This window comes from Numenius arquata, chromosome 2, assembly GCF_964106895.1.
Source record: "Numenius arquata chromosome 2, bNumArq3.hap1.1, whole genome shotgun sequence".
Classification (NCBI taxonomy): domain Eukaryota; kingdom Metazoa; phylum Chordata; class Aves; order Charadriiformes; family Scolopacidae; genus Numenius; species Numenius arquata.
In genome coordinates, this window is record NC_133577.1 from 69,986,719 (window position 1) to 70,014,161 (window position 27,443).

General features: G+C 46.9%; 1 protein-coding gene across 1 annotated transcript; it reads left to right on the forward strand.

Annotated features, from left to right (window-relative positions):
* The first annotated feature begins 1,446 nt into the window (after nt 1-1,446).
* On the forward strand, nt 1,447-14,756 carry LOC141479766 (protein mono-ADP-ribosyltransferase PARP12-like). Its single transcript, XM_074169072.1, has 9 exons — nt 1,447-1,512; nt 3,083-3,125; nt 8,239-8,374; nt 8,847-8,967; nt 10,013-10,103; nt 11,328-11,403; nt 12,156-12,286; nt 13,847-13,998; nt 14,424-14,756. Exons 3-9 carry the CDS (start codon nt 8,315-8,317, stop codon nt 14,702-14,704), a joined length of 912 nt encoding a protein of 303 aa, XP_074025173.1. The 5' UTR covers nt 1,447-1,512; nt 3,083-3,125; nt 8,239-8,314; the 3' UTR covers nt 14,705-14,756.
* Nucleotides 14,757-27,443: the final 12,687 nt, after the last annotated feature.

The following is a 27,443-nucleotide window of genomic DNA, read 5'->3' on the forward strand; positions in this document are numbered from 1 at the left end:
CTCGCAGGGCTATATATAGGATGTCTGCTCCAAGACCTGTCAGATACTGGAAATGCAGACAGATATAGTACCACGGTTACATTGACAGTTAGAAATCAGAGGTTTAACAGCTCCACAGATGACATTGCAATTAAAAGTTATAAAAATAAAAGATATGGTGTTCAGAAGTGTCATTTTACAGTGAGCTCAAGTTTCCAGTTTGTGGTGAGTTGTTTGTTTTTAGAGAGGATGGTATGTTGCTCCCAGCAAAGCTATGTAATACCTTCTACTAAGCCAGAATGTTTTTCCTAGAGCTGACATCTTATGCCTACTGAAGCGCTTGGCTTCAGTTCAGAAGAGTATTTTACTAGAGAATTCACATATGCAAAAATGAACCTTCAGGACCTGATCCTATAAATCTCATCAGTCAAAGGGATGCATAAAAGTTGTGCAACTATGGAGATAAGAGCCAGATACTGTAAGGAAGGTCAAAAGACGCAGACAGGGAAGAAACAAAGTTCAACTTCATAATCACATTTGTGGTGTTTTGTTCATGTTTTTTTTCAATACTACATCTATAAAATGCACTCAGAGAGCAGCCTTTCCCAAAACTAAACCAGAGATTTATGTGTTTCAGCCACTACAGATCCAGTCTGACTAGATCATCAGGAAATAAAAATGTTCTGGGCAATTCAACTGAATGTAATTTGTGTAACAACTAAAAAAAAAGTTTGCATCTGAACAAGTTTATGTAGTTAGTACTACTTGACCTGTCGTTAAGCTTTATGCTTCGGAGCTCTGCTAGGAAATGCTCTCAGCCTTTTAGAGTGAAAGACTGGAGGTCAGACAGGAAAGCTCCTAACTCTTTGATTTCTGTGGGGAGTAACAGAGCGGAGGATCAGACTTCGAGGTAAAGGAATGCAGATCCTCATGCAGATCCTCGGGATGGCGTGGAGCTCTGCGTGGGCTGATGGAGCCTGCCCCCCAGGTCTCTGTGCTTGGTTTGCACTGGTTTGTACCGCAAACCCCCAAACAGCGTGATGACCAACACAGAGAGCTGTGTGTTGAGATTTGCACCCGCTTTCTGCATTGAGATTTGGGGTTTGCTTTGCAAGGCAATGTCAACTTCTGGCTTTCAAAGAATGATGTTCAGCAGAAGCTGCTCCTGGCAGGAATCTCGAAAGGAGAAGGTCCTGAATATCCCCAGTCACTGGAAGGATGGCAGGAATCGGCTCAAGGTAAGTGCTGGTGTGCGACAACAGGAACCAAGCAGTAGGGATAAACTATGCTGTTTTGTACAGATGTTGATTTTACTGATGCATCTGCCAAAAACATAAGCTGTCCCTGGCTGCTCTGCTCATGCCTGGCAGACGCGCGTGCGTGTGTGTGGCGCAATAACCAGAAGGAAGCGTTACGCTGCTCCGCTTCCTAAGGGCTAGCGGAGAGTCACCCGTGACGTCCTGCGGAGAGAGACTCCGAGAGAGGCAGCGAGGTACAGACGTGCCATTGGAAGTTCACAGGGAGCTCAGACAGGCCAGTCATATTTTATTTCTGAAGGGTTTACTGCAGCCACAGGACTTTTCCCATGCGGAGCAAGTCTTTGGGGGGCTCATCCCACCGGCGAGCAAGTGGCTGATGCCCTTGACTCCCGGGGGTGGTGGCTGGGCGGGACTGTAAGGGAGCCGGGGAGGTGGCATGTGCCGGGCTCTGACAGCTTTCCTGGGGTGCTGCTGAGCTGGGAGGGAGGAAGTTGGGCATTTCATGGTTTGTGGGCTTGGCTGTAAGGTCTGCTGGAAGGATAACCGCTTGCAGTCAGTCATACTGTAAGCTGTGTTTATGTCTTCATTAATTCACCCTTTTTTCCGCATGAGGAGGAAGTGTTTAAGAGAAAAGGTGGCATGAGGTTACGTTGTATTTGTAAAATTTCTTCTGTATAAAGCTATTCCTGTGGAGATACAAAAAGCGAATTTACAGGCTCTCTCTCAGTTGCACAAGACCACATAGCAAAATCTTCAGCAGAAGGTGAAGGATACTACCTGCCTTGCCAGCGAAATATTTCCATCTGCTTTACTAAGTGTTTCACCTCAGTTTCTTTATAGTTGTGGTTAGTTGGTGAGTGGAAAATCCCTGCAACGGGCAGAAACGCTTGGAAGTGAAAGTGAAAGTAGGGCACAACTGGACATTTTGGAGAGCTGATGGGGTTAGGGCTAACTGGGAGCCCTGGATCTCCACAGGGAAGCCTGCAGGAGTTAGCATTCATTTGTGGTGTGGGGAGAGAGGGAACAGGGATGGGGGGAGCAATGGAGAAAAGCTGCCTGGAAACATCATCCCACCCCACTCCTTTGCTTTCATCTCCATTTCCCCTCCTCTCCCTCAAATCCCACACTTCAAATCCACAAACTTCAAATCCTTCTGCTGTGGCAGCAGTAGCAGCACACTGCTGTGCAGAGGGGAGAAAAGGGACAGCCACATACAAAAAAAAAAAAAAAAATCTCCCGGGAGTGCTGGATGTTATGAATCTCCTGCAATGGGACTTGAGAGAAAATGAATTGGGAGCATTTTTCTAGGAACAGGCCTGGCTGGTGTTACTGTGTACAAAGAGCAGCTGTGGTCTGAAGACAGCACTGGAACAAGCTAAGGCTGCGAAGGAGACTTGAGTCCTTCCTCGCGCTTTGTCCTGGCAGTTCAAGGGCTGCCAAGCCTTTGTTTGTGGACCTTTGTACTGTAACCAGCTCTATAAGGGAGCTCCTCCTATGATGATTTCCTCTGGTCAGCCTGCTCTGAATACCCATGATCCCTGCCAAAGCATGAAGGATGTCAGAGCTGGATAAATGATCATTTCCAGTTTCTCTGAATAGTGTGTTCTTTGGGCCAGCCACGGACCCTTGCAAACTCCACGGCAGGCAGGTGGGCAGCTCTCGGCTGTGTGTATGTGCTCCACAATGGGGTAATGTTGTAGGAGCAGCAAAGTGATGAGATGTATAGAAAAACGTTGGCTGGGTCCAAAACAATCAAAGGAGGGTGAAGCACAGCAGCAAGTAAAGTAAAATCCTCCGAATTTGAATTATTGGTGGCTACATGTTTCAGCTTGTTCTCTTTGCAGGTGCTGTGTCTTCAGGGTAGAGCACAGAGCAGAGACTTTGCTGGTAAGTGATATTTTTTGTCTGGGGTTTTTCGCCCTCCAAAGAATTTGACCTTGGCTGGCTGCCAGAGGCCCACCCAGCCGCTCTCTCACTCCCCCTCCTCAATAGGACCTGGGGGAGAAAATAAGATGGAAAAGTTGATGGTTTGCGATAAAAACAGGGAGATCACTTACCAATTACTGTCATGGGCAAAATAGCCTTGACTTGGGGAAAGTTAATTTATTGCCAATTAAAACAGATTTGGATGGTGAGAAACAAACACAAAAATTAGAACACCTTCCCGCCACCCCCTTCTTCCCAGGCTCAACTTCACTCCTTCATTACTAACATTCTTTCACCTCCCCCTGCCCCAAGTGTTGCAGGGGGGAAGGGGAATCGGTGCTGACCTCAGTCCACAGGAGTTGCCCTCTGCCACTCCATCACCCTGAAAAATTTCCCGTGCACCAGTGTGGCTCCTTCCCTTGGGCTGCAGTCCTTCAGGATAAGCCTGTTCTGGCATGGGCTCCTCTCCATGCATTGCAGCTTCCTTCAGGGCATGTCCATGTCCTGCAGCGTGGGGTCCTCCACAGGCTGCAGTGCAGATATCTGCTTCACCATGGTCTTCTCTATGAGCTTCAGAGGAATCTCTGCTCTGGTGCCTGGAGCACCTTCTGCCCCTCCTTCTTCACTGACCTTGATGTCTGCAGGGCTGTTTCTCTCATGTTTTCCTCATTTCTCGCTGCTGGACAGCTTTCTTAAAGGTGCCACTAGCTTGGCTGATGGGCTCACCTGTGTCCTGCAGTGGGGCACCTCCTGGTCTCTTCTCACAGAGGCCACCCCTCTGCCAGCACCAGGCATCTGTGACCTGCAGCAGAGTGGCAGAGCTTGGTGCACAGGGGGTTTTCCTGAGGCAAGAAAGTGTCAGGGCAGCGGAGAGACCCGCTGGGAGCTGGCAGCTCTGGCAGGAGATGCTGACAAGGCCTGGGCCTTCCTAGGGCAACCATGAGCACCCGCAGGACCATGAAGAACAGCCTGGGGAGCGCTAGCAACCACAGCCTGGTGCAGAAGTTTGTGCAGAAAGGTCTCAGTCACCGTCAAGGGAGAAGTGCTGTTCGTGGTTGTCACCCTCTCAGAAGGAGCACAGCTATGGTATCAAACTGCAGAAAGCCATGTCCTCCGCACTCAGCAGAACAGATGTGGTAACCCAGATAGAGCTCCCACAGAAGCAGGCAGCCACCGAGGTCTCAAGCTGCAGGGAGGGCCAGAGACTTTTGCTGGTAAGGGGTGGAAGTAGTGAGAAGAGCTGTGTGAGGTGTGACCAGGTGGACGATCTGTTCAGCCTGGTGGCAGAGCTACGAGAGGGAGGAGAAAGGTTAAGGAGCTTCAGGAAGGCTGAGAAAGAGATAGGCCGGTGGAACCATGCTCTACCCTCCCTGAGACAGATGCAGGAACAGCCACCAGAAAAAAACCCCAACAAGATCAAGGGTATACTGTATCCTCCCCCCCACCAGGCTGAAAGCAGTAGCTTAAAGGAGAAGAGCGAATGGAGACAACTCCATACTCAGAGTGGCAGGTGAACCCCATCCTTGCCACCCACCCTCCCCTGGTGCCTCTGTACAACAGGTATGAGGCTCTGGATATGGAAGGCCAGTCAATGGATGATGTGGATGACGGTTCATCTACACTACAGGTGCTACAAAGGTCAGAAAGGCCTACCCCCCCGATATCATGACCACTTCCACAAAGAAGAAAAGACGGGTTATAGTTGTAGGTGACTCCCTTCTGAGGGGAACAGAGGATCCAATATGCTGGACAGACCCTCTTCTTAGGGAAGTCTGCTGCCTCCCTTGGTCCCAGGTTAAGGCCATCACTAGGAAACTTCCTAGCCTGGTATGCCCCTTGGACTATTGGCCATTACTGTTTTTCTGTGTGGGTGGTGATGAAGCTGCAATGTATAGTCCAAGGGTGATCAAAAGAGACTTCAGGGTATTGGGACAGTTGGTAAGGGAATCTGTAGCACAGGATAGTTTTTCATCTCTCCTTCCAGTGGTGGGCAGCGACACTGGAAGAAACAGATGGTTCCAATCTATTAACACGTGGCTCCATGGCTGGTGTCACTGACACAATTTTGTTTTTTTCAATAATGGGGTGGCCTACATGGCGCCAGGCTTGCTGATGTCAGATGGGATTCATCTTTCTCAAAAGGGGAAGAGAGTCTTTGCTCATAAGCTAGCAGGGCTCATTGACAGAAGTTTATACTAGTCTTGAAGGTGGAGGGGGAATAATATCAGACTTGCCTGTGACAAGCTGTGGGATGACAAGGTTAGAGAGACAGGGTGCTAGCGAGGACCCTCAGCCTGTTGCTCTGAGATGTGCTGGGCTACACTGCAGCAGACTTGAAGTCTTAGAGAGATGAGCAAGGGGGTCCTGAGGTAACAGGATCCAACATGGAAACACCAGTGAAATACCTCAAAGGAATTAAGAGGTGTTCCTCTAAGAAGGTGACACAGCCAACAGCCCAGCTGAAGTGCCTCTACACCAACGCATGCAGCATGGGCAACAAACAGGAGGGGCTGGAAGCCATTGTGCAGCAGGAAAACTACAATAGTTGCCATTACTGAAACTTGGTGGGACAAATCCCATGACCGGAGTGTAGCTATTGATGGCTACAGGCTGTTCAGAAGGGACGGGCAAGGGAGGAGAGGTGGTGGGGTAGCCCTGTATGTTAGGGAGTATTTTGATTGTCTAGGGGTTAATGATGGTGACGATAGGGTTGAGTGTTTATGGGTAAGAGTCAGGGGGAAATCCAACAAGGTAGATATCATGGTGGAAGTCTGTTATAGCCCACCCAACCAGGATGAAGAGGTAGATGAAATATTCTATAAGTAGCTGGAAGAAGTCTCACAATTGCGAACCTTTGATCTCGTGGGGCACTTCAACTTGCCAGATGTCTGCTGAAAATACAATACAGCAGAGAAGAAACAGTCTAGGAGATTCCTGGATTGTGTGGAAGATAATTTCTTGACACAGCTGGTGAGTGAGCCAACTAGGGAAGGCACCCTGCTGGACCAGTTGTTTGTGAATGGAGAAGGCTTGTGGATAAAGCGATGGTTGGAGGCTGTCTTGGGCATAGTCATCACAAAATGATAGTTTTTGATTCTTGGAGAAGTAAAAAGGGGGGTCAGCAGAACTGCTACCTTGGACTTCCAGAGGACAGACTTTGGCCTGTTTAGGAGGCTGGTTGACAGAGTCCCTTGGGAGGCAGTCCTGAAGAGCAAAGGAGTGCAGCAAGGATGGACATTCTTCAAGAAGGAAATCCTAAAGACACAGAAGCAGGCTGTCCTCATGTACCAAAAGATGAGCTGACAAGGAAGAAGACCAGCCTGGCTGAACAGAGTACTTTGGCTGGAACTCAGGGGAAAAAAGAGTTTATGGTCTTTGGAAGAAGGGGCAGGCAACTGAGGAGCACTACAAGGATGTCATGAGGTTATGCAGAGAGAAAATTAGAAGGGCCAAAGCCCAACTAGAACTTAATCTGGCTACTGCCATAAAAGACAATAAAAAACGTTTCTAGAAATACATTAGCAAGAAGAGGAGGGCAAAGGACAATCTCCATCCGCTATTGTATGTGAGGGTGGTGGTGCAAGCTCCCCCTCCCCCCTACTTTAGGCCACTCAGTGTTTGGTGTGATTCACACACATAGCTGGGCCATGTAATAATATCATGGACCAGAACGTTCCTTGAGATACATAATGGTCCAGCATAAAAAGAAAGAGAAAAACGTGAAGGGTGATGGACCAGAATGCTATGGCAACCCCTTAGCGCACCTGACTCCCATGACTCCTATTGCTTGGGAAGAATAACAGTAATGTATCACTCCTGACAATACATGGACTGTGGCCCGAATAGGTGGGTGATACCAGAACTTCAAGATCTAGCAAGTTCTGGGCTTGCGCAGCTGGTGGAAAGTACCAGAATATCCCATTGTCTGAGTAGGGCTGCAGTAGAAAAGTACCTGATGAAAGTCAATTATCTCAGACCCTGTAAGTAGTGATTCTAGTGAGACCCTTTGAGCTTTTCTGGATTGCAGCGGGTTGTGGCCAGCATCTCTCCTGAGTTGGGATGCTGTTCAGGCAGACACCTTGAGGTTTAAAAGGCCAGGACGAGTCAGCCCTCCCTCTCATCTTAGTTATTGCCAGCTGAGGAATGTCGATGCATTGTCATTATTGACTCCAAACTCGAGAAAAGGGAAATTTTAACTATAGGCTGGCTTCTCTTTCATCCACCTCCTCTGTATGTGCATCTGTAATATACACATTAGATCTTAGGAGTGTGGGTGTTCTTATATTTTATTGGATCCAAATACTTTCCATTTGTCTGTGCCTGTCTAAAGAGTCAAAAGGGACCTTTGGTCCTAGCAGTCAAAGAGTTTTGTGTGTGTGTGCGCGCGCAACCCCTTGAGTGGTGTATGTTTGTGCTCATGAGCATATGTATTGATTTAGGATGCCTAATAGTAAGTTAGTGTGAATCTTGTCAATTTTGAATCTGCAATTAAGTTGTTGTTCAATTATTTTGTTAAATCATCTTGTAAATCCTTAAATCGGTTAATGGTTAAGTGCTGCTAAAATTCAACATCTTGACCTACCTCAAATCATTAATAAATTGTGAATTGCCACTGAACCATAACCATGTCAAATATTTCCATCTGCAACAGAAACATAGTGACGAAGGATGACTGAAGGCACTCTGACGTCTGCAGCTGATCACACGCTGCCTATAGAAGCTATATCTTACCCCCCGTTAGACAGGTGGCACCACTGGCCTTCACGTAACGAGCTGAGTTTGTCATGTCAAGTGGTATTTTCTTGCAATGTGTATTTTAGAATGATTTATTTTAGAGAAAAACAGTCACCCAGGACCAAGCCAGAGAGGTCAAGGTCATTTCTGTGATGCTTACCATGCCCCATAATTGTATAAGCATCAGTTCCTCAGTTCTGGGCTGAACCTGCACTTCCCAGCTGGAGGGGTCGCCCTTTCTGAGAAGTGATTAGGCTTCTGACCCGACCAAGGATATCACATAGTTTGACAGCTTTGGGAAAGACCCATACTTTAATCTGGATTTCTCTTCTGATGTTAGGGCCGAGCAAGCAGCCAGGCATCGGTCAGCTCTTCTGCACCTGTGGTGTCTTCTGTCTCATCCGTCTGCTCCCGAAATGGAGTACGCCTGGTATTGGCTTGATGATTCTGGGCAGTGGATTGAGTATGGGGAAGAGGTGAGATCCATCTGCTGTTGATGCCAAAAGCTCTTGTTAAGCCATCTTTGGGGAGTTATTTAGGGCAAGTTGTTCTGCAGCTGATGTGTTTCACGTATGCCACTGGGTGCCCTTGCAGTGTTGCTCTGACGCCCTGGTAGATTTGTCTTATTAATTGTCCCTCAAAGCAGTACTTCTGCTCTGTGAAAGCTTTCAAAGGACTGGCTTTGAAAGTGGGTACATTTTCCAGGGATGATGTATGTCTTTTAGCTGAAGCTGACCACACAGGCTGAAGGCTGCTTTGTTGCTGTTGTTACAAGCAGCTGTTCTCTGTGGCATACCCTTCCGTCGCTGAAGAACAAAATGTTTGAAGCCTTAGAGACTTATTTCAAAATGGTAGCCTGGAATAGGGCCCTGAGGAAACACTGGTATTTCACCAGTGTCACCCAAACCAAAGACTGGTTTCTAACAGGTTTCCTTGTTCTTTCTATAGCATCCGGATCACTGCTCTGCCACAGTGAAATCTGCAGATCTGGAGAAGAAGTTTCTAGCTGACCAGAAAGGTGTTGTGTTCTTCAGGGCTGGTTCTCAGAAGTATGAATTAAGCTTTGAAGGTGAAGTATCTCCTTGTTTTAAGTTCATTACACAGTGTAGCTGGCTCTACGGTACCCTTCTTCATGTGGATTTGTCACCCTGTGTCTGGGTTTCTTTGAACAGGTCTTTTTCCTCCTGTAAGTTTTCTCCAAGCAGAACTTGATCAATATGTGCATTTCTATTTCTCTGCAGCTTTGAGATGCCCCACTTGAGCTTCTAGACTTGTGCATCTATAGTCTAAAAAGCATCTCTGACAATATTGTGTATTCAGAGTAAGAGCTGAGAGTAAATGTTCCATGGCATCTGGCTTATGCATTTGGGTTTATACAACTAAAGAGGAGAAATTAGAAAGGAAAAAAAACAGGCACTGAAAAGCCAAATGGTGAAGAAGTCAGCCCATGGTAGACATCTTGCAAGCTAGTCATGGGGAGAGAAAGCACACAGTGCAGCAAAGGAAAATTTAGGGCTGGTTGCACAGAGAGAGAATGGGAAAATGAGAAATGCTTTTCTGTTTCTAATTTATTTACCCAACTTAAAATTCCTCTTAGCTTTCCAAACTTTAAATCTGTTTCCTGTCATGAATAAAGAGAGTGGTGCTTAAAGGGGGAAACAATGGATAATTAGCCACGTCACACAGCATGTGCTCTGTGATATTGTTACAGGACCAAGAAGAGAGGACAGACTTTCCTCTTAGCACCACATAGCTTTCCCGGCAGTGCGGGATTGTTAGATTTATGGCCTCCATCATATTGAAAACTCTTCCCTGCTGTAGGCCTGACATCAGATGTGGTTTTCTCTGGCCAACAGCCTGGATGTGAATGCGTGTGCAGGTGCAGTTGGTGGTTGATTGCCTTTGAGTGTCACAACCTATGCTAGCAGGTGGTTGACCTTGCTGTGGTCCAAGTGGGAATGGTTTAGAGGTATGGAGTGGGGTAGGTGTGGTAGAGAGAGCACCATGATGTGGTATTCAAGGCTACCTCCTTTTTTATTTTTTCTAAACACATAAGAGTGTGTCCCTGGACAATAAATTGTCTAATTAAGGAGTCGTTGTGTTTTTCTTTCAAGACATGGTCCAAACAAATTTGGTCTTTGAAACTCAAAGAAAAGTTGCCCGACTGCCAAAATTTCTGTCCTCTCAAGGTGGACAAGACAGAAGGTAATATACATTAATTATTTATTAATGTCTCTAGATGACAGCACCTTTCTGCTAAGAAGCTCCTCCTACCTGTCTAGAATTCATTTTTTAGATTTCTTAAATTAATTTTTTGGATATCTTTTGTTTACTGGTTTGATGGCAAATTTTGTGGTGACAGTATTTGTAAATTATGCAACACTTCTGTAAAGTGTGCTGGAGGGATATTTGGTGGCAGTCTCTGGCAGCTGTGAGAGACCCCTAGAGTAGATTTGTTCTCTCTGTGAAAGCAAAGCCACATAGGACTGACACAACGGTGCCAGGAATTTTTATTCCTTGATTTATGGCTCAACAATACTAAATAAACTGTGCACAGGGTAGGAGCAAGGGACTGCCTGTCCCAAGAACTGTGCAGCAGATAGATGCCATCCCCTGGAAAGTTGAGGATAAAATAATGAAGTGAACTGGATGCACTTATTTGGGATACCCTGTCTGACAGCATTTTTAAAGGAAGTTCAGCTTGACAGAATTTGAGCATGTCTGCTGTAAAAGTTAGTTGTGCTACTGCTTTATTTTGAAAAGAGCCTTTTCTGCTTCAGAAACTCACCAAGCAGACAGTGCATTTGAAACCAAGGGTTCAATTTAAGGGTTGGTTCAACAAAGTGGGGATTGATTCAAAAAGAAAAACAAACTGTAGCTCCTGAATGGATGTTAGTGCTCCTATTGCCTGGGTTAAAACATGCATACCAGGAGGCCATTAATGCTGGAAGTTGTGAAGCACTGACTGATGCAGCAGTGCCTCTGCAGGGCACAACTGTCCACCCACAGCATCCTGACAGGCTTGGTCCTGGGGACAGGTAGGGGCAGGCCACCCATTTGGCTGTCGATTTAGAGATGAGTAGCCACATGGAGGGAGAGGGCTCACACTCTGGTTTCCTAGAGATTCAAGCAACACGTGGGGAGGGCTAGCTGGGAGCAGTTGTATAAACCACCTGGCTAGGAGCATGTTACTTCTCGTTTGAAGCTCTCCTACCGGTGTCTTGACCTACCAAGAGATGCATTAGGGCCACTAGGATGTGTATGGAAATCTAAATTGGAGAAAGGGATAATGGTTATGTGGAAAGTAAAACAAAAATAAAATTCCAGGGATACCCGAAGGCTGCCATAGAGCCAGCGGCTGGATTCCTCAGAAGGGGGATTTGGTTAGGAGTATTATGGACTCACTCGCTCCTTTTTTCTTTCCTGCAGCCAAAACATGACTCTCTCACGTTCTGTCTGTCCTCCACAATGGGACCAGTCTGCACTGCCTGATGTTGGGTACAAGGTACCTCTTTCCAGCTCTCCGATGGGCAGGGAAAACTGTGTCCTGTACTGTTTTTTCTGAGAACATGACCCAAGGCACTTGAGATGTTCCCAGCTTTTAAGCATGTCTTATAAAATAAGCAACTATGAGGGGAAACAAGACTGACAGTTTCACATTCAGAACAGACCTGTGTCTCCTGAGGAGGCTCTCTGAGACCCCCTACATACACCATGCAGGATAAGAAAGGTCTTTTTGGCCATTACCGGTTTGACCTGTCCTTTGCGTTCTCCCAAGGCACCTGATCCTCTGATAAAACTGAATGAACTGCATCTTAAAGGGGTGTTGTAGTACTTCCCCCATCGATTAGAGGCAAAATGTTATTTGCTGTGGTAAAACGAGGGCTTAGCCCTGTAGGGAAGGAGCTAGGGTGTCAAATTAAGTGAAACTGATATTCACTCTTCTCCAGCTTGAATACTGCTGTGCATTTCATCTTTAGGTTACTCTGGAGTAAAAATAATCTAGATGTGGAGGTATATCCACCAAAGGAAGCGCACATGGGATTGTATTAATTTCCCTCAGTCAGTGCCTGTGCTTCCGTGTGGGGAGTGGGGGTGAAGGTAGGGAGAGAATGGTTGACTGGAAAGACAGGAGAAGCTTGTGATTTTAATGGCAGGGCTTTTCCTCTGATGTGAGGAGGTCGATGAGTCCTTTGAAAGAAATGACAGTTGTTACTGTCAGTAATACTTTATTTTTGGTGTTTTTAAAATTTTCAGTTGGTACAGCTTAGCTACACTTCCAGTGAATATGGAAAAATTAAGAGGCTGTTTGAGAAGACCATGAAAGATTACTACATCCACCAACTGCAGAGGATCCAGAACCCAGCACTTTGGCAAGTTTTTCAGTGGTTTGTATCTATTTTATTTCATTACCTTTAGGGTAGGAGAGGACTGGTATTTCCTGGTCTCTTGTCTCCTCCATAGTCTGCATTAGGATTTGCCAAATTCAGCAGTCCAGCAGAGGTGAGACTGCCACGTATCCACCTGGTAGCAAGGTTCAGAACAAGTTCCCAGTAGGCACACACACACGAACACACGCATACACGCAAAATGTACGAATATGCTCACAACTCCTCACGAAAACCAACACAGGAGTCATGCAATCATAAACAGCACCAACGGTCTCATCCTCTTCCCTTCCTTTGGCTGATGGGATTGAAAGCCTGTTACTGTAACATATGTAAGTGTATGGGTCCCTCCAGGACCTGATCTTAGACAGCCTACCCATGTGCTGGCCCTTGGGTCCTCTTGTCTCCAGTTATGTTTGGCATCGACACACACACATGCAAATGGGTCTCTATAGACTTCACAGTGTCTTCAGTGGTTGACCCTGACCTCCTGGTCCCCCCAGTAAGCAAGGTCAGACCTTCTGGTCTCTCCAGCATCTGGCCCAGACTTATGAGTGCTCCGAAACCTGACTCTCAGGCCAGCTACCCTCCTCACTGGCTGTCAAGCTTGATATTGGCTAGTAATCACACACTGACACACACCTTGCTTGCTGCAGTTGGTGGTGCTGTGAACATGTAGCTCCTGTGACTCAGGGTCTCACTCCAGTTGCTGCACCCAGACCCCCATATTAGTGCGTGCAGACTTGGAGAGTCTCCTACCTACAGTTCCTCTGTTAAACATCCCATTATAAGTCCTGTGCAATCCTCAAATGCTCTTCCCAGCTGTCACATAATGAGTTCCATACTCTCGTATGTGGGACCCCACTTCTGTCCATGAGCTGCTCCAGAGCCTTTCCACTGCTCATGGTGCTGGGTGTCCCCTGGTGTCTGGGGCTGAGGTTCCCCTGGGGCAGCCCTGGGAGGGGCCAGGGCTGGGGCTTCTCTCTCTGGGATCAGGTTATAGGGGTTGTCTGTGTGCTCTTTTTTGTCACTAACCTAGCAGGTTCTGTGTGGGGCTCTTGCTAGTGTTATTCAAAAAGAAAGTTCTTTTCCTTTACCGTGACTAAGCTATGGTGTCTCAAATTTATCCTTTTCATTTCTTAGTCTCTTCCATATAGGATTTTTAAAAAATCGGGAATTTTTATGTGATCAAGAATAGGGGTAGAGATTATACGGTCTTCACTGTGGCTTCACAGAGCTCAGTTTTATAACCATATTTATGCATTCAGGATTTATGTAACCTGGGAACTGACCAATTCCCAGTCAAGAGATGTTTGTCTCTTTACTCTCTCATGTGGTATGAAGTTGTGGGTGACGCAGTCCATAGCGATGCTGAGAACTTTTTGTTTTGCTGGGAGGAGCCAGCTGTGCAGCAGGGTACCAACAGAAGTGCAAAGCAGGCAGTAACCCCACTGAGAGTGGTTTGTGTCGCTGTTTCTCCATGACCCAAAAGTAGGAGGACTTGAGTTGGGAAACTGTCCTTGTTTCAACCAAGGTAACATTCTTTTTTTTTGTCTTTAGGCAAAAGGAGCAGATGAAGAAGCTCAGTAAATCAAAATGGGTGGATGAGCGGCTCCTGTTCCACGGGACAAGTCCATCCCATGTGTCTGCCATCTGTGAGCAGAACTTTGACTGGAGGATCTGTGGGACTCATGGGACAATGTATGGAAAAGGTACAAGTGCAGAAGTGTGGGTTCAGGGGCCATAAAAGCATGGGCTGCAGACCCTGACCACCCTGTGTGAGTGCAAGTTGACTGATTGTCCCTGACCCCAATTAGGCCACTCTCACCTGTGTGTATCTGCATTGCTGCAGGCAGCATCAGCAGCAATCCCCTTTCAGGAGGAGCTAAAACCACCCCTCTTTTCCTCAGGTACCTGCTGTTCAGCAAAGCTCTTAGATAGGTGGGACTGGGAGGTTGATGGTGAAATGTGGCTAGAGTCTACTGATGCTTTAAAATAAGCCAATGTGGAAAAACTTGACAAAGATGCATGTAGAGCTACCTGGGGTTGTTGAATCACTGGCTGCTATAGTGCTGATAGCAGATGTTTGTTCCTTGGTTGATGTATTGTCTTACCCGTGGCTTTTTCTGATCCCTAGGAAGCTACTTTGCCAGAGACGCCAGCTATTCTCACATGTACTGTTCCTCTCCCAGTGGTCGCTACAGCATGTTTGTAGCTCACGTTCTTGTTGGAGACTTTGTTCAGGGAAATCCCAAATACCTTCGCCCTCCACCCAGGCACAGCAAATCAAACAGACTTTACGACAGCTGTGTGGATGACCTGACAGACCCTTCCATATTTGTCATCTTTGAGAAGCACCAGATTTACCCTGCCTATATCTTGGAGTACAGCACCGGGGGCCAATGTATGATCCTGTAATGAACGGTGGAAACTCCTTTGAATTTACACCGAATAAATTACACTTTAGTACATCTGTTTTTTTAATGTTTGTTCAATTTTAGTAGTAGCTTTAGAACATTTTGTAATGCAGCAAACTAGTATCAATCCCCTGAAAAATTTTCGGTCATAGTTTTGGTTTTTTTCCTTTTGTAGGGGCTATTCCTTTACCAGCAGAGAGTGCTAAACTTTAACCTCCACTTTATCTCCAGCCTGGGATGGGGATGTACCTGCCTTGTGTACTCTGATACAGTGACACCTGCTGCTGCTGCAAGCGGCACTGCTGAGTATACAGTTAACTTGATCCACTGATACAGGCAGGAATCATCCCTACGTGACTATGACGATGCTGATATGCCAAAGGGAGGCTGGGTGGGGAATGCAGAAGGAGGAAAAGTGAAAGTACCTACATCATGGTGCACGGGACAGGAGTCATGACCTGTCCTTCCAGGAAATGGCAGGAAGCTCCTGCATCGTGGAGGCTTTGTAATTAATGCTGGCAATGAACTTTGCTTTGTTTCCTGGTTGCATTGCTGACAGCTCTTCCCACACAGTTCTCCTATGTCAAGTCTGCCTGTCCCTATGGCACCCTGTCCTTGCTCTTTCCCCCCTGGGTTTAGGTCAAGAGAAGCAGCTGCTGAAGTTAAATCCCCACCACACCATGACAATAACAGCAAGGAATTCTGTGGTGAGCTGAATAATGGTGCATGGTGGTGTCCCACCGGCGCTGCAGAGCCAGTGCTTGCAGCAGTGAGGCAAAGGAGCTTTGTGAGGGACAGCCACCCTGCTTCCCACCCTGCAGACTGAAACTGGTGGTGGCTATTTTGAATTGTTGTGCTGCTGCCTGGCACTTCTCCAGGAGATTGAGAAGTGCTCCATCAGTGTGTTCTCTGACCGGGATGGATGACGGACGTGGTACTTGGAACTTGGGGGATGGTGAGACAACATTCAGGGTGACTGATAGCATGGGAACAAAAATTAATGGTTTATTTAAAAACAGTTTTGCTGTATAAGCTGTTGTAATTCAGCAAAGGAGTCACAAACGGTTCAGTTGTGCCTGCCACAAGTGGGACGAACCAAGAGCAGGGATGCGTGTAGGATCTCATCAGCTTTCCTAAAGCCTGCTATCTTCAGGTACAATCAGTGCCCTCAGAAATCATCAGAAAGGCAGCTGACTGCAACAAGTCCCTGAGCTGCCATATTTAGTGCACTTCCATGTCCCACCTCTTTTGCAGGAGCCTAAAGGTTGTTCTTTTGCAAATTAGTGACCTGATCTTGTCAGCCACAGGTAAGCAGAGAGTTTTATTCATACCCAGGAAGTAAAAGTGAAAGTGACTTAAATTGACTTTTTCCTGAATATATGACATTTTTTAATTAAAAAACAAATAAATAAAAGAAAAGCAAATGGCAGCAGGTTATCTGCCACATACCTTTCTCAATAAGGTAAGTGGTGTACAACAGTTAATTGCTTTCCTGTGCTATCAATACCACTGCATTGGAAAACTGCAGTGATTTTGGAGAGCTTTTTGCCTAGGATTTGTCAGTTGTTGTAGATCTGCATCCTGTGCTTTGCATAAACATGAATCTGAGCATTTTTTGTACACGCAATAGAAGAAAGTCTGTTTTAAGCTGTTAATTTTATAAATAAGTGGGATTATACAGACATCTTTCTTGGTATACAGACTTGCTGCCTGGCTGTGGCACCCAGTGGGTGCCATGCATGGGCAGACTTTACCCCACAGTTACCTTCCCATTCTTCCCTCCGAGCTGCAGGCTTGGGAGGTGGGAAAGGAGTGAATAGTGGACATTTTCAGCTGTCACCCTGTCTTGGTCCTTGCAACATTGCATAAATTTTCTCCATGGTTTCATGGGGGGTTGCGTATGTGGCCTTTGGTCAGGACAGGGGCTGGGAGATAGAGGGTTTGGGAAGAGTTTTCCTATTAGAGAAAATGCTCTGTGAAATAATGCCCTTGTACAAACCATCTTCCTCCATTCTTCTTCACCATGACAGAAGAAACCATCCATCATGTTGGGAGAAAGCTGTTTCCAGCAAGGTGGGCTTTGGGCTGTGATTGCCAACCTCCTTGAGGGCAGGAGAAGAGAAGGGAGAGCCTGCTGAGGGGCAGGTCAGTCACTGAAAAGGGGGAAACCAGGCAGAGAAGAGAGGACAAGTGCAAGCATGCAGAGTTTGGAGGAAAAGGAGATTTTTCCAATGAGTGAAAACTATTTCTGGCTGCAGGGAGAGCCTCCAACCATTAGGTGCTGGGTATTACATTGAGAAGATCAGGCAGGGGGCTGGCGTGCACAGCTGTAGCCGTGTCCTGCAGCATGGGGCTGCTGAGGTGTAGCTGCTGTTGGCTTTGTAGGTTGGAGTACCAGATCTGAAGTGGAAGCACTCCTTGAGGAGCCCACACTATTTCAGGGTCACTCTCTGAAGTCTCAGTTTGTGCTGCTGCCACAAACAGCAGTCCCACCTCCAGGTGTATGTTGCTGCTGCTTTACCTATGTCAGTACCAGTGACTGTACTGGGGTGGGGAGGATCAGATGCAGAGTATTCACCTACTTGAAAAACTGACTTAGCCCAAAACCCAAACCTGAAATATGGTGTTCAGCAAGAACAGTTCCTGATTCTGCTTGTGTCAACACCGATAAAGAAGAGGAGGTGCTGCAGGATAGATTTTGACTGGCATAAGACGATACTGAGTCTGTAATCCAAGCAGAGCTCAGAATGGTAAAAGATTTGGGAATATTTTGGTCAGTGAGGCACTGAGAGCGTGAAAGTGAAAAGCAACTTAATATGTGAATGCTTCTTCATGGGATTTTTGTTCAGTATTATAAATGTGCTAAAAATCTTTCCAGACCTGAACCTTCTGCTACCTCTGGAGTGCCTGGCTGCCTCCAAAGCACCGAGCAGAAAGCATTCCTAGGCCACCTTTTTAGAGGAGAAATGCTTGCAAACCATCAGCAGCACATGCAATTGTTGGCAAGCACTAAGTATGGATCGGATCTGTGGTCTTTTCTTTTTTCTTTTTTTCTTTTTCCCCCTCCTGAAAATAAGTGTTTGAAGAGCTCCCTACCCTGTTGAGAAAGGGTTAAATGATTTCTGACTCAGATGCATGGGGCTGACAGTTGCAGTCTGGTGGTGGAAAAGGCCTGACGTGAGGAATGGTGTGAGTAGCCAAGCTGGTTTCTGTGGCGTTTGCTGCCTTCCCTGCCAGCCGAGCTGGTGCCAGACAGGCAGGTGTCGGGGTGGGCTTGTCCTGTAGCCTCCACGGTTCACCAAGCTCCGTCTGCCCAAGGGTAGGGAGTAAGGCTGCCCTCAACATAAGATGGAATGTTCAGTTGATATCTTGGCTAGTTACTTCTCTACCTTTTGAATATGGTCCCTGATAGCTTGGTGCTGTGGAAGCACTTCATCTGTGCCACCATGGGGAGGTTCTTCAGGAGCGTGGCAGCTGCAGGAGACCAGAGGGAAAGGACTCTGCTGCGAGCCCAGCTACCTCCACGAGAGTCCCCACATGCAAAGCTGTTAGCTCAAGTCATGTTTTCAGTGTAATGCATTTCTAATTAATTTTCTTGTGGTGCTCTTAGGACTTCACTGTGTCCCTGGTTTTAATGCTGTTGTTACATATTCATGCACCTGTCTGGACTTTCTATCAAAAAACACCCCAGCAAGTTTTCAGGCTTTCTTTTAATTTACTGGTGGCAAATTTGACTTTTCAGCATTTTTAAGAACCCTTTTTAACAATTTTGACAGAATTTATTACAGGATGATTAAACTGTAGAAACTTAATGCTTGATTGAGCACACTGAATGGCATGTTATTTTCCAAAACATTTAAACTCCTAAAAATCAACCTGAGCCCCATAACCTGGCACTAACACTGTATGAGTGCCAGGTGAAGAAAACACAGATATTGTTCTTGGCATGACACGCTCGATGATTGCGCTATTTAACAAGACTCTTTTGGGATCGAGGGAATAACGATCACAAATCAATGTGTAGCTCTGGTAATGATGGGGGGGCTGAGGGTTTGGGGGAGGGCAGGGCTCCTCAGCTAGGGGCTGCAGGAGACAGATCTGTAGGAATCAGACTTCTACTGCCCAGGGAACAACATTTTTCTATGTGTTCCTGTTCTTTTTCAGTCCTGTTTCTTTTGATGAAGCCTATTGTCTGGCGTGGCGAGTCCTAGACACCCTTTCCCAAAATGACTCAAACCATCTTTCCAAGATTACTTACATATTTAGCTTACAAATAGGAGCAATAGGAAAGGCTGATCTGGTTCTTATCCATCTGTTCTTAATAAGCTTAGATTTTCTTTCCAGATGCTTTACTGCAATGTCAGAGGACCCATTAGTCGGTGTGCCAGTGCTCAACCTGTAAATAGTCGGGAAGCGGCTACACATGATATCCCCACCACTGAAGGAAGCTGTGTCTTTACCCAATCCCAAAGAGAAGCTTTATTTCCCTGTGTATTCTCTGAATCCTTTTTCTTGGGCTCTATCTTCAGCTTTGGTCTCATTAATTATTCTTTTTTTTGAAATGGTTTTCCCTTTACTAAGTCCAAAGGAGCTGTTAGAAGTTGCATTGGTCTCTGCTTTCTTTAACACCTTGTACACTCTTTCACTCTTGCTTCTTGCAGACTCTTTCTGACTGCATTTTGCAGATGGCCCCTTGTATCCTCCAGTTTATTTTCCTTTTGAAAGTTACTGTAGGTTTATGATTTTTTTACCTATACTGTGCAGGTATTCCCCAGGGCTCAGTATATGTTCTCTTTAATATCTTTATCAATGATTTGGACGAGGGGATCGAGGGCACCCTCAGTAAGTTTGCAGATAACACCAAGTTCGGCAGGAGTGATGATCTGCTTGAGGGTGGGAAGGCTGTACAGAGGGATCTAGACAGGCTGGATCAATGGGCTGAGGCAATGGCATGAGATTCAATAAGGCCAAGTGTCGGGTCCTGCATTTGGGTCACAACAAACTCATGCAACGCTACAGGCTCAGGGAAGAGTGGCTGGAAAGGTGCCCAGCAGAAAAGGACCTGGGGTTGTTGATCAACAGCCACCTGAATATGAGCCAGGAGTGTGCCAAGGCGGCCAACAGCATCCTGGCTTGTATCAGAAATAGTGTGGCCAGCAGGACTAGGGAAGTGATCGTCCCCCTGTGCTTGGCACTGGTGAGGCTGCACCTTGAGTACTGTGTTCAGTTTGCACCCCTCACTAGAAGAGGGACATTGAGGTGCTGGAGCATGTCCAGAGAAGGGCAACGAAGCTGCTGAGGAGTTGGTCTCTTCTGCCAGGTAACAGGTGGTAGGACAATAGGAAACGGCCTCAAGATTAGATTGGATATTAGGAAAAATTTCTTCACCAAAAGGGTTGTCAAACATTGGAAAAACTGCCCTGAAGGTATTTAAAAGGTGTGTAGATGTGGTGCTGAGGGACATGGTTTAGTGGTAACTTGGCAGTACTAGGTTAATGGTTGGACTTGATCTTAAAGGTCTTTTCCAGCCAAAATGATTCTATGATCTGTCTGAAGCTGTGATCTGCTTTTCTGTCCTGGAGGCCAGCTGACCTTCATTTTGCCTCTCAGCTCAAGCAGGTTCCTCTAAAAGTCTTCTCCACATCCTTTTTCCTCTTGGATCCTCATACAACCTGACCTCATATTAATGACTAAACAACCTCTCCCTTCACAGATCTCATTTGACTAAAAGTCCTCGTATCCATCATAATGTCTTTAAAAATGCCTCTTTTTTTTTTTTTATTTTTGTTGACTCAGCAATTGAAATTCCTTACTAACAGAACGGCCTCTTAACATTTCTTTAGTATAGTCTGAGATGTGTTTAGTTTCACTGCATGAAGCTCTAGGCTACTAACCAAACCTGAACTTTGTGACAGTACTATCAAAAATACATTTTTCCCATCAGGACCTCCTCCAGCTGCTGCTATTTCTGCATAGTCTGAGTAACTCCATGGTATGTCCCATTCAAAGCAGCACCTCCACAGCTTTCCTCCCAGTGTGTCACACCTTGGTGCTTGCCCATGGTCAGTACCTAACACCTCTGGTACTGGCTGGATGACACTACCCAGAGGCAGGTATACGGGGAGGCAATAAGCACCTCTTCCCTCCCTGCCTGTGTGCTGACCATCCCCCAGGGGCTGCCATTGCTTTTGCCATTCGTAATCAGTGCCTTTCATGCATGTCTCAGGTCTTGCCTCAGTGCCTCCCCATGGCACATGTGCATTTTGATGTATTTGGCAGCCTCTCATAATTTTACTTCCATCGCTCAGGACCCTGAGTGAGGTCGAGGTCTGAACACTGTTTATTTTCTTGGCCAAACCAGAGCCTTTCAAAATTGCTTTAAGCTAAACAATTTTTATGCTGCGTGTGCATCTGTGAGGAGAGTGCTCTTTCCTTTTGGAAATCCTAATAACTCACTGCAGAAGAGTGCCAGAAAGCTACTCCATGCGCTGATAAGGAACAATAGTGAAACATGACCATTTCAAGAGCCGAGGTGATGTTCTCCAATCCTATGTGGAAGGCCTGAGGAGAGGGCGGCAAGTACCACAGACTGCAGGGATGGACAGGACTCTGGGGATACACCACCCCACCAGACCTCATCTGTGCATTCTGTAATGAGGAGGAAGCAGTGTCCAGCAAACAGCTCTGGTGGGAGGTGGGAGAGGGCAGGGGTACGCTGGAAAACTCTAAGTCATAGACAATTAATTACCCCTGGTTAAAAAATAAATTTTTTTAACTTTTGCAGGCCCTTTAAGCCAAAACTTTTTTTCTGGTGGATAATTCCCATCCTCTTTCTAGAGGACCTGGTCTAGTTGGGGGTGTCCCTGCTGACTGCGGGGTGGTCGGACCAGATGACCTTTGGAGGTCCCTTCCGGCCTGGACCAATCTATGAATCTTTCTAGTGTCCAAACCACTGTGCTGCCACTGTAACCTTAACTCAGGTGGAGAAGGCATTTCAGACTGACCAGAAAAGCACTCCAGTTTCAAGCAAGTTCTCAGCAGTGTGAGATCAACTTTAAAGGTGAAATATCTGTTTGTTTGATGTCTAATGCAGGTGGGATGCAACTGGCACTGCAATGCAGTGTGTCCTGGGAGAAGGCAGGCGGGAGCACAAGAAGGATGAGAAGGGCTTTGTGAATTGTAAGCAGTTGGTGCTACAGCAGCATGAAGGGGAGGAGGGGAAGAAAGGGATCCTCCTCTGAGCAGGCACAAGGACATGTGGAGATGTTGGTGCAAGGAAGGATACAGCCCCAGCCTAAGCAGAGGGAGCAGGAAGGGGTGGGAGCTGAGGGTGGATAGGGTACAGGACCCACACTGTGCCAAGTCTCTTGATCTTTTAGTCAGGGTAACTCCAAGAAAAAAAGTGCTCCTTGAAACAGGGCAAACCCAGGTGACAATCTGTTCTTCAGCTGTCAGATAGATCTTCAGACATAGAATCATATATTAGTTAGAGTTGGAAGGGACCTTAAAGATCATGTAGTTCCACACACACTTCTGCCATGGGCACAGGCACCTTCCACTGACCACTCAAAGCCCCATCCAACCTGGCCTTGAACATGTCCAGGGATGGGGCATCCACAACTTCTCTGTGCAACCCGTTCCAGTGTTTCACCACCCTCACAGTAAAGAATTTCTTCCTAATATCTAACCTAAATCTACCCTCTTCCAGTTTAAAACCATTACTGCTCGTTCTATCACTACACTCCCTGATAAAGTGTTCCTCCCCATCTCTCCTGTAGGCCCCCTTTAGGTACTGGAAGGCTGCTGTAAGGTCTCCCTGGAGCCTTCTCTTCTCCAGGCTGTGTGTGCACAGTCATTGAGATTGACACTGAAAATGGAAATGGCACAGAATAAATGGGGAAAGAAAAATTGAGAGTACCCCAAAAGGAATGTTACCCAAACTTTCATGCTTTGCTGCCTGTGGCAGGCAGAGGAGGGGTTCAAGGCACGCTGCAAGGATCGCTCCTTTTCTCACAGCCAACATACCTCCATGCCAAAATCAGGGCTTCTCATTCTGCATGCCTTCATGTTTTCATTCAAGCCATACTCCAGAGGAACTGGCCCACACGCAGGCGACGAGGCAGATCTGCCGGTGGCCCCGCGGGAGGGCGGCGGGGTGTCGCAGCCTTCTGCTGTCGGGTCCCTAGGTGGCAGTGCCCGTCCAGCTCTGGGGACCTGCCGGGATCCCCCGCTGACCGGACAGCCCGGGAAAAGCCAGCCTGCCTCCGGGATCCCCTCTGCGTGGAGAGCTGGTCGAGTGCGGGGAGCTGTAGGCTGCTACAGAGGAGGAGGACGATGTAGGACCATGCAGGATTGGAGTAGGGTGAGAGGGCAGTGGGAGAGCTGAGGGTGGTCGTGATGAGGTGTGGGGCTGAGGGAGAGCTGGGAGGTATTGCACAAGTCCACCATTAACAGTCAGCAGCTAGTGGGATCTGCTGGGTCCTGTTATTCATGAGCATCAGCATCACAAACAGGTAACTTCCACCCCCCCACCCCCCCCCCAAATCACAGTTTAATCGCAGCTGCTGAGCACCAAGTGCAGATTAGCACAGATTTTGACCCACAGCAGGAGGAGGTGGAAGAGGATGTAAGAGACAGGGTGTGCAGCAGAGCACACTGAAGGGCTGCAGATTTATTGCAGATGCTTTTGCGACTGCCAGAAACTGATGTGCCTTTTTTATTGCCCATGGTCATCTTTCTACACTATCTGTTGATCACGGATGCCCGCTCCAGGGGCAGGATGGAAAGCTGCTGGTATTGGCTGGATGGGCACAACCATTGGGCTGAATATGGGAAGCAGGTGAGCATGTCCCTCTTATGCCCAGCACCCTATGTCAGTCACTGTACTCTTGCTGTCTCCTTCCCTCAAGGTGTAGGAAAGGGTTGAGCATGCCAGGACAAGAGGTGCCAGAGCCCGTCTCATCATTGGATGACGCAGGTGCCCATAGGAAATTATAAGGTCAAGGTACACATGTAGTGATATTTTCCCAAAATGCTCTCCCTGTCTCCAGCAATTCTTGGCTTGGGGATCTTCTGCGTCAGAGTTGATATCTATATATGTAATAACCCTGGATGTATTATTCTTTTAGTAATTATTCCATCACTTTTTAAATCTGTATATACTATTAGCATTGACATCATCTTGGGGCAAGCATTCCCACAGCTGAACTGAAAGTTGCTTGAGGGAAGCTCTCCTTTTCCTTGCTTTGAACTTAGCACCTGCTGGCTTTATTTAATAAATGTGACACATATTCTCCCAGTGCTTTCTTGATCATCTCACACACTTCTGTCATTTTTGCTGATTTTCCTCAATGCTCCCAGTTAATCCAGCTCCGAAAACAGGCTGCCTTTACAGGTGGCTGGGGAATTTGTTGAAAACTCATGTTAATTTGAAAATTCTGTGGATGCGAGAAGGGTTCGCTTTCTGTGTACTTCTGAAAAACAAGTCCCTGAAAACCACCTGCTTTTCCCATCAAGGCCCCTGGGAAACATTCCCATCTTTAAGCTCATTTGGAAATAATTCTGGAGCCTGGAATAGTGGCTCTTCCTTCTAGGGACCCTCTATTTCTTCCTCCCAGGCCAGTCAGAAGAGGGTGAAGCGCTTCGGGGAGCAAGGAGGGTGGCACTGCGCAAGGACGGTGAAGGGAGGTGACAGGCACAGGTAATCAGACTTCACTGCAGCCACCCGCAGAGGTCCTGTGTGGGGGACACAGAGAGAAGGGATGGACAGGAGAGAACCCCTCCAATCTGCAGTGGTGCAGGGACTGGCAAAGACAGCAGAGAGACCCTGAGATGAGTCTATGACCTTACTAGTTTAAATCACTGGCTTTTCCCCATGACTTGTACAGGTGCTAGATCCAGCTCTGTGAAGTGTGTGACAGCCCCATGGCCCATTGCTAACAAATATCCCTATCCTTTGTGGCATCCAGAATAAGGTGCTGCTCCTATAACTTTGGCAGATGTGGAGCTGTGGCTTCAAAATCATCAGTGCACTTGTGAATTTGAAGTTGGTTCGCAGAAATGAGACAGATTTCAAAGGTAAAAGACCTGTGTGTTTACCTCCCGACACACTTATGGGGGAAATAACTGTCATGCAGCTTCTTTTCCAAAATGTCATTGAAAATCCTTTTCTGCTTGGATGTGAGAGCAGTGAGGGAACATTTCACAGAGTACAAGCAGCACCTCTTCACACAGTAAGAAGGGGAAGAAAGAAGTGAAACATGAAATAGAGAAAATGAAAACGTTTTTTGCAGACTAATCAAAACTGGAGCTGGGTCTGGTCTGAACAGAGAGACATTTTAGAGTAGTGTCTCTGTCTCCTTGATGTTACACTATGCTGAGCTAAGGTTGTAAATATGGGAACCTTTCTTATGTGTTTACAATTGGAAAGTCAAGGGCTGAAATAAGGATGCGAGTATGTTGAAGGGAAAGATAGTGACTAATTCATCATGGATATGTTGTCCTTCTTTTGCATACACAGTGTAGGTGGTTGTTGCATGCATTGTAATTTGACTTTCTATAAGAATCCAGTTTACCATGGTGCACAGTGAGCGTGACGTGTTGGTGACTCCGCTTTTCCTTGGCTGTGAATGTGCCATACGGCTAAGGCTTTTCAAAGCAGAAAAAAAGCAACCCCAAACAGCTGTGGCCGTTGCCTTGTGGGAGAGGAACAGGGAAAAAGAAAGGTCAGGGGCACCACAGTGTAAGCTAATTGTGAACTGTATTTGGGTTTCTATGATATATATACATTCTGTGCAGAGCTTAAAAAGAAATTGTGTGCAGTGACAGTTGCTCAAGATGTATCATATTTGAAGGAGGCTGTAAGCTGTGGAAGACAGCCTTGGTTAAAATATTAAAAAATGTGTATATCTTTCTGCCGAGAGGAGGTGGCGTGCATCGTCTTATGGTATCTTCCAAATTAGCCTGAGGGTGCAAGAGGTAAGTAGGATGTTCCCTTCTCCTGTCTGGGGCTAGAAAAAGAGCATGGCTTCTCTGGTGGCCTTCTTGAACAGCTGGAAAAAGAGAGAAGTTTGTTCAAGACCTCTGCAGGGCAAGTGAGCTGTAAGCAGGCTGGTGAATTATCACCCAGACAGTGGCTGAGCACCACCCTGGTAGCTCCTTCTGGGTTTTATCTTTTCAGAGCTCTGCTCCATTACTGTGCTCTTGTAAGTGAGTGTGTGGAGTCGTTATCCTTACATCTTCCCCAGTGATAAAGCTGAGTCTGAGGCATCTGACACAATCTGAGCACGTCACTGCGTAGGGGCTGGTGAATCCAGCGTTCACCGGAGAAGCTGCCAGGCTTTTGGGGTGTCTGCGCTCAGCAGGCTCTGGGCTTCCGCAAGCTCCAAGGGAGGCATAGTCCTTTTCTGAGCTGCCAGGGCCTTGTCTGGTGTGGGCAGCACCAGCTGCCAGGTTGTGAGGAGCGGTAGGAATTACCCGGAGCATCTCCAGCAAAACAGTGAAAGCGCCTGGGACGGGGAGCTCAATGTGAGGCACTGTGACACACTGGTGGACAACAGAAAAGATGTAGTATGACTAAAGTGGAGTCTGGATCCCCAGAGAAGGACTACGTAGTTCAGAGGCCTGTTTTTGGGATAGAGATCATACTACTATAAATGGAATGAGAAGTTTGATGGGTATCACCACGCTTTGACCACTTGGAGTGAGGCACAGTCAAAAAGATGTCCACAAACCTCCCCAAAACTTTCACAGGCAGCACTTCAGGTGCCTGTGAGTGTTTTTCCTGTGCTATCACCATGAGTTCAGAGAAGGAGAGGGTCCCTTCTTTCAACAACACAAGAAGAGCTGGTGCTGGTTGGAAGACAGGTCATCAGCCCCCTAAGTCTTGGTGGCTTTGGAGACAGAATCGATGTGAGGGGAAGAAAACATGACATTGGGTGATGGTGACAGTCAGCTTCTCAGTCAGCCACTACAGCTTGAACCGTCTGCACAGATCCCTTCCTACTGACAGCAAAATGCCTGACGCAGAAGTGGCAGGGAGCAGAGGAGGGGCTGGGTGCAGGAGCAGCATGAGCGAGGCTAATCCCACTATGTTGCACAATGACGTCTGCTCTCCTGGGCAGCATTCCTAGATGGCAAAAACCTCCTTTCTCATTTGTGGTGCACTTGTCTTCTCTCTCAAGAAACAGTCCACAGAAATCTGAATCCTCAGACTGTGATAAAAATCTGCAGAAGTCCTAGTGCTGCAACGAGTGGCAATAGGAAACAGGACAAGGAAAGGTATGGGATGTTATGCTCATTATTTTCCCCCTGTGGAAAATAATATCTGTTTATTTATTAAGTCCTCTCCTGCTTCAGGATGACTCATTTATCTGCTGCTGTAGACTTTGTGCAGGTAGACTGGGCGGTGGGTTTGACAGGGTTGGCAGGCTGTGACTGTGACAGGCGTGCTGCAAGGGGAGTGCACCCAGGAGAAATCCCAGCAGCCTGGAGACTGCCAGGACAATTTCCCACTTTCTCCTGGTGGGAAGTTACATGGCTGGGGGTGTTCAAATGAATCTGATGGAGACAGAAAAACTCTACCGTAATGGAGTTTCTAGAGTGGTGTTTTATGTTCTTCTATCAAGGCTGATACTGGTGACAATGTGCGACAGCCAGTCCAACTCAGACGTGAATAGCCATATAGCCTGGGGAAAACATACTTTTGGTTTGGAGCAGGAGGAAGAGTGGGACTGGACCAA

What these genes read in the sequence shown, in the direction of transcription:
- LOC141479766 (XM_074169072.1), top strand. Translation starts at nt 8,315, where the DNA reads ATGGAGTACGCCTGGTATTGGCTTGATGATTCTGGGCAGTGGATTGAG. An exon ending in GTATGAATTAAGCTTTGAAG is followed by an intron (nt 8,968 to 10,012) that starts GTGAAGTATCTC and finishes TTTTCTTTCAAG; the next exon opens with ACATGGTCCAAACAAATTTG. An exon ending in TGGGACAATGTATGGAAAAG is followed by an intron (nt 13,999 to 14,423) that starts GTACAAGTGCAG and finishes TCTGATCCCTAG; the next exon opens with GAAGCTACTTTGCCAGAGAC.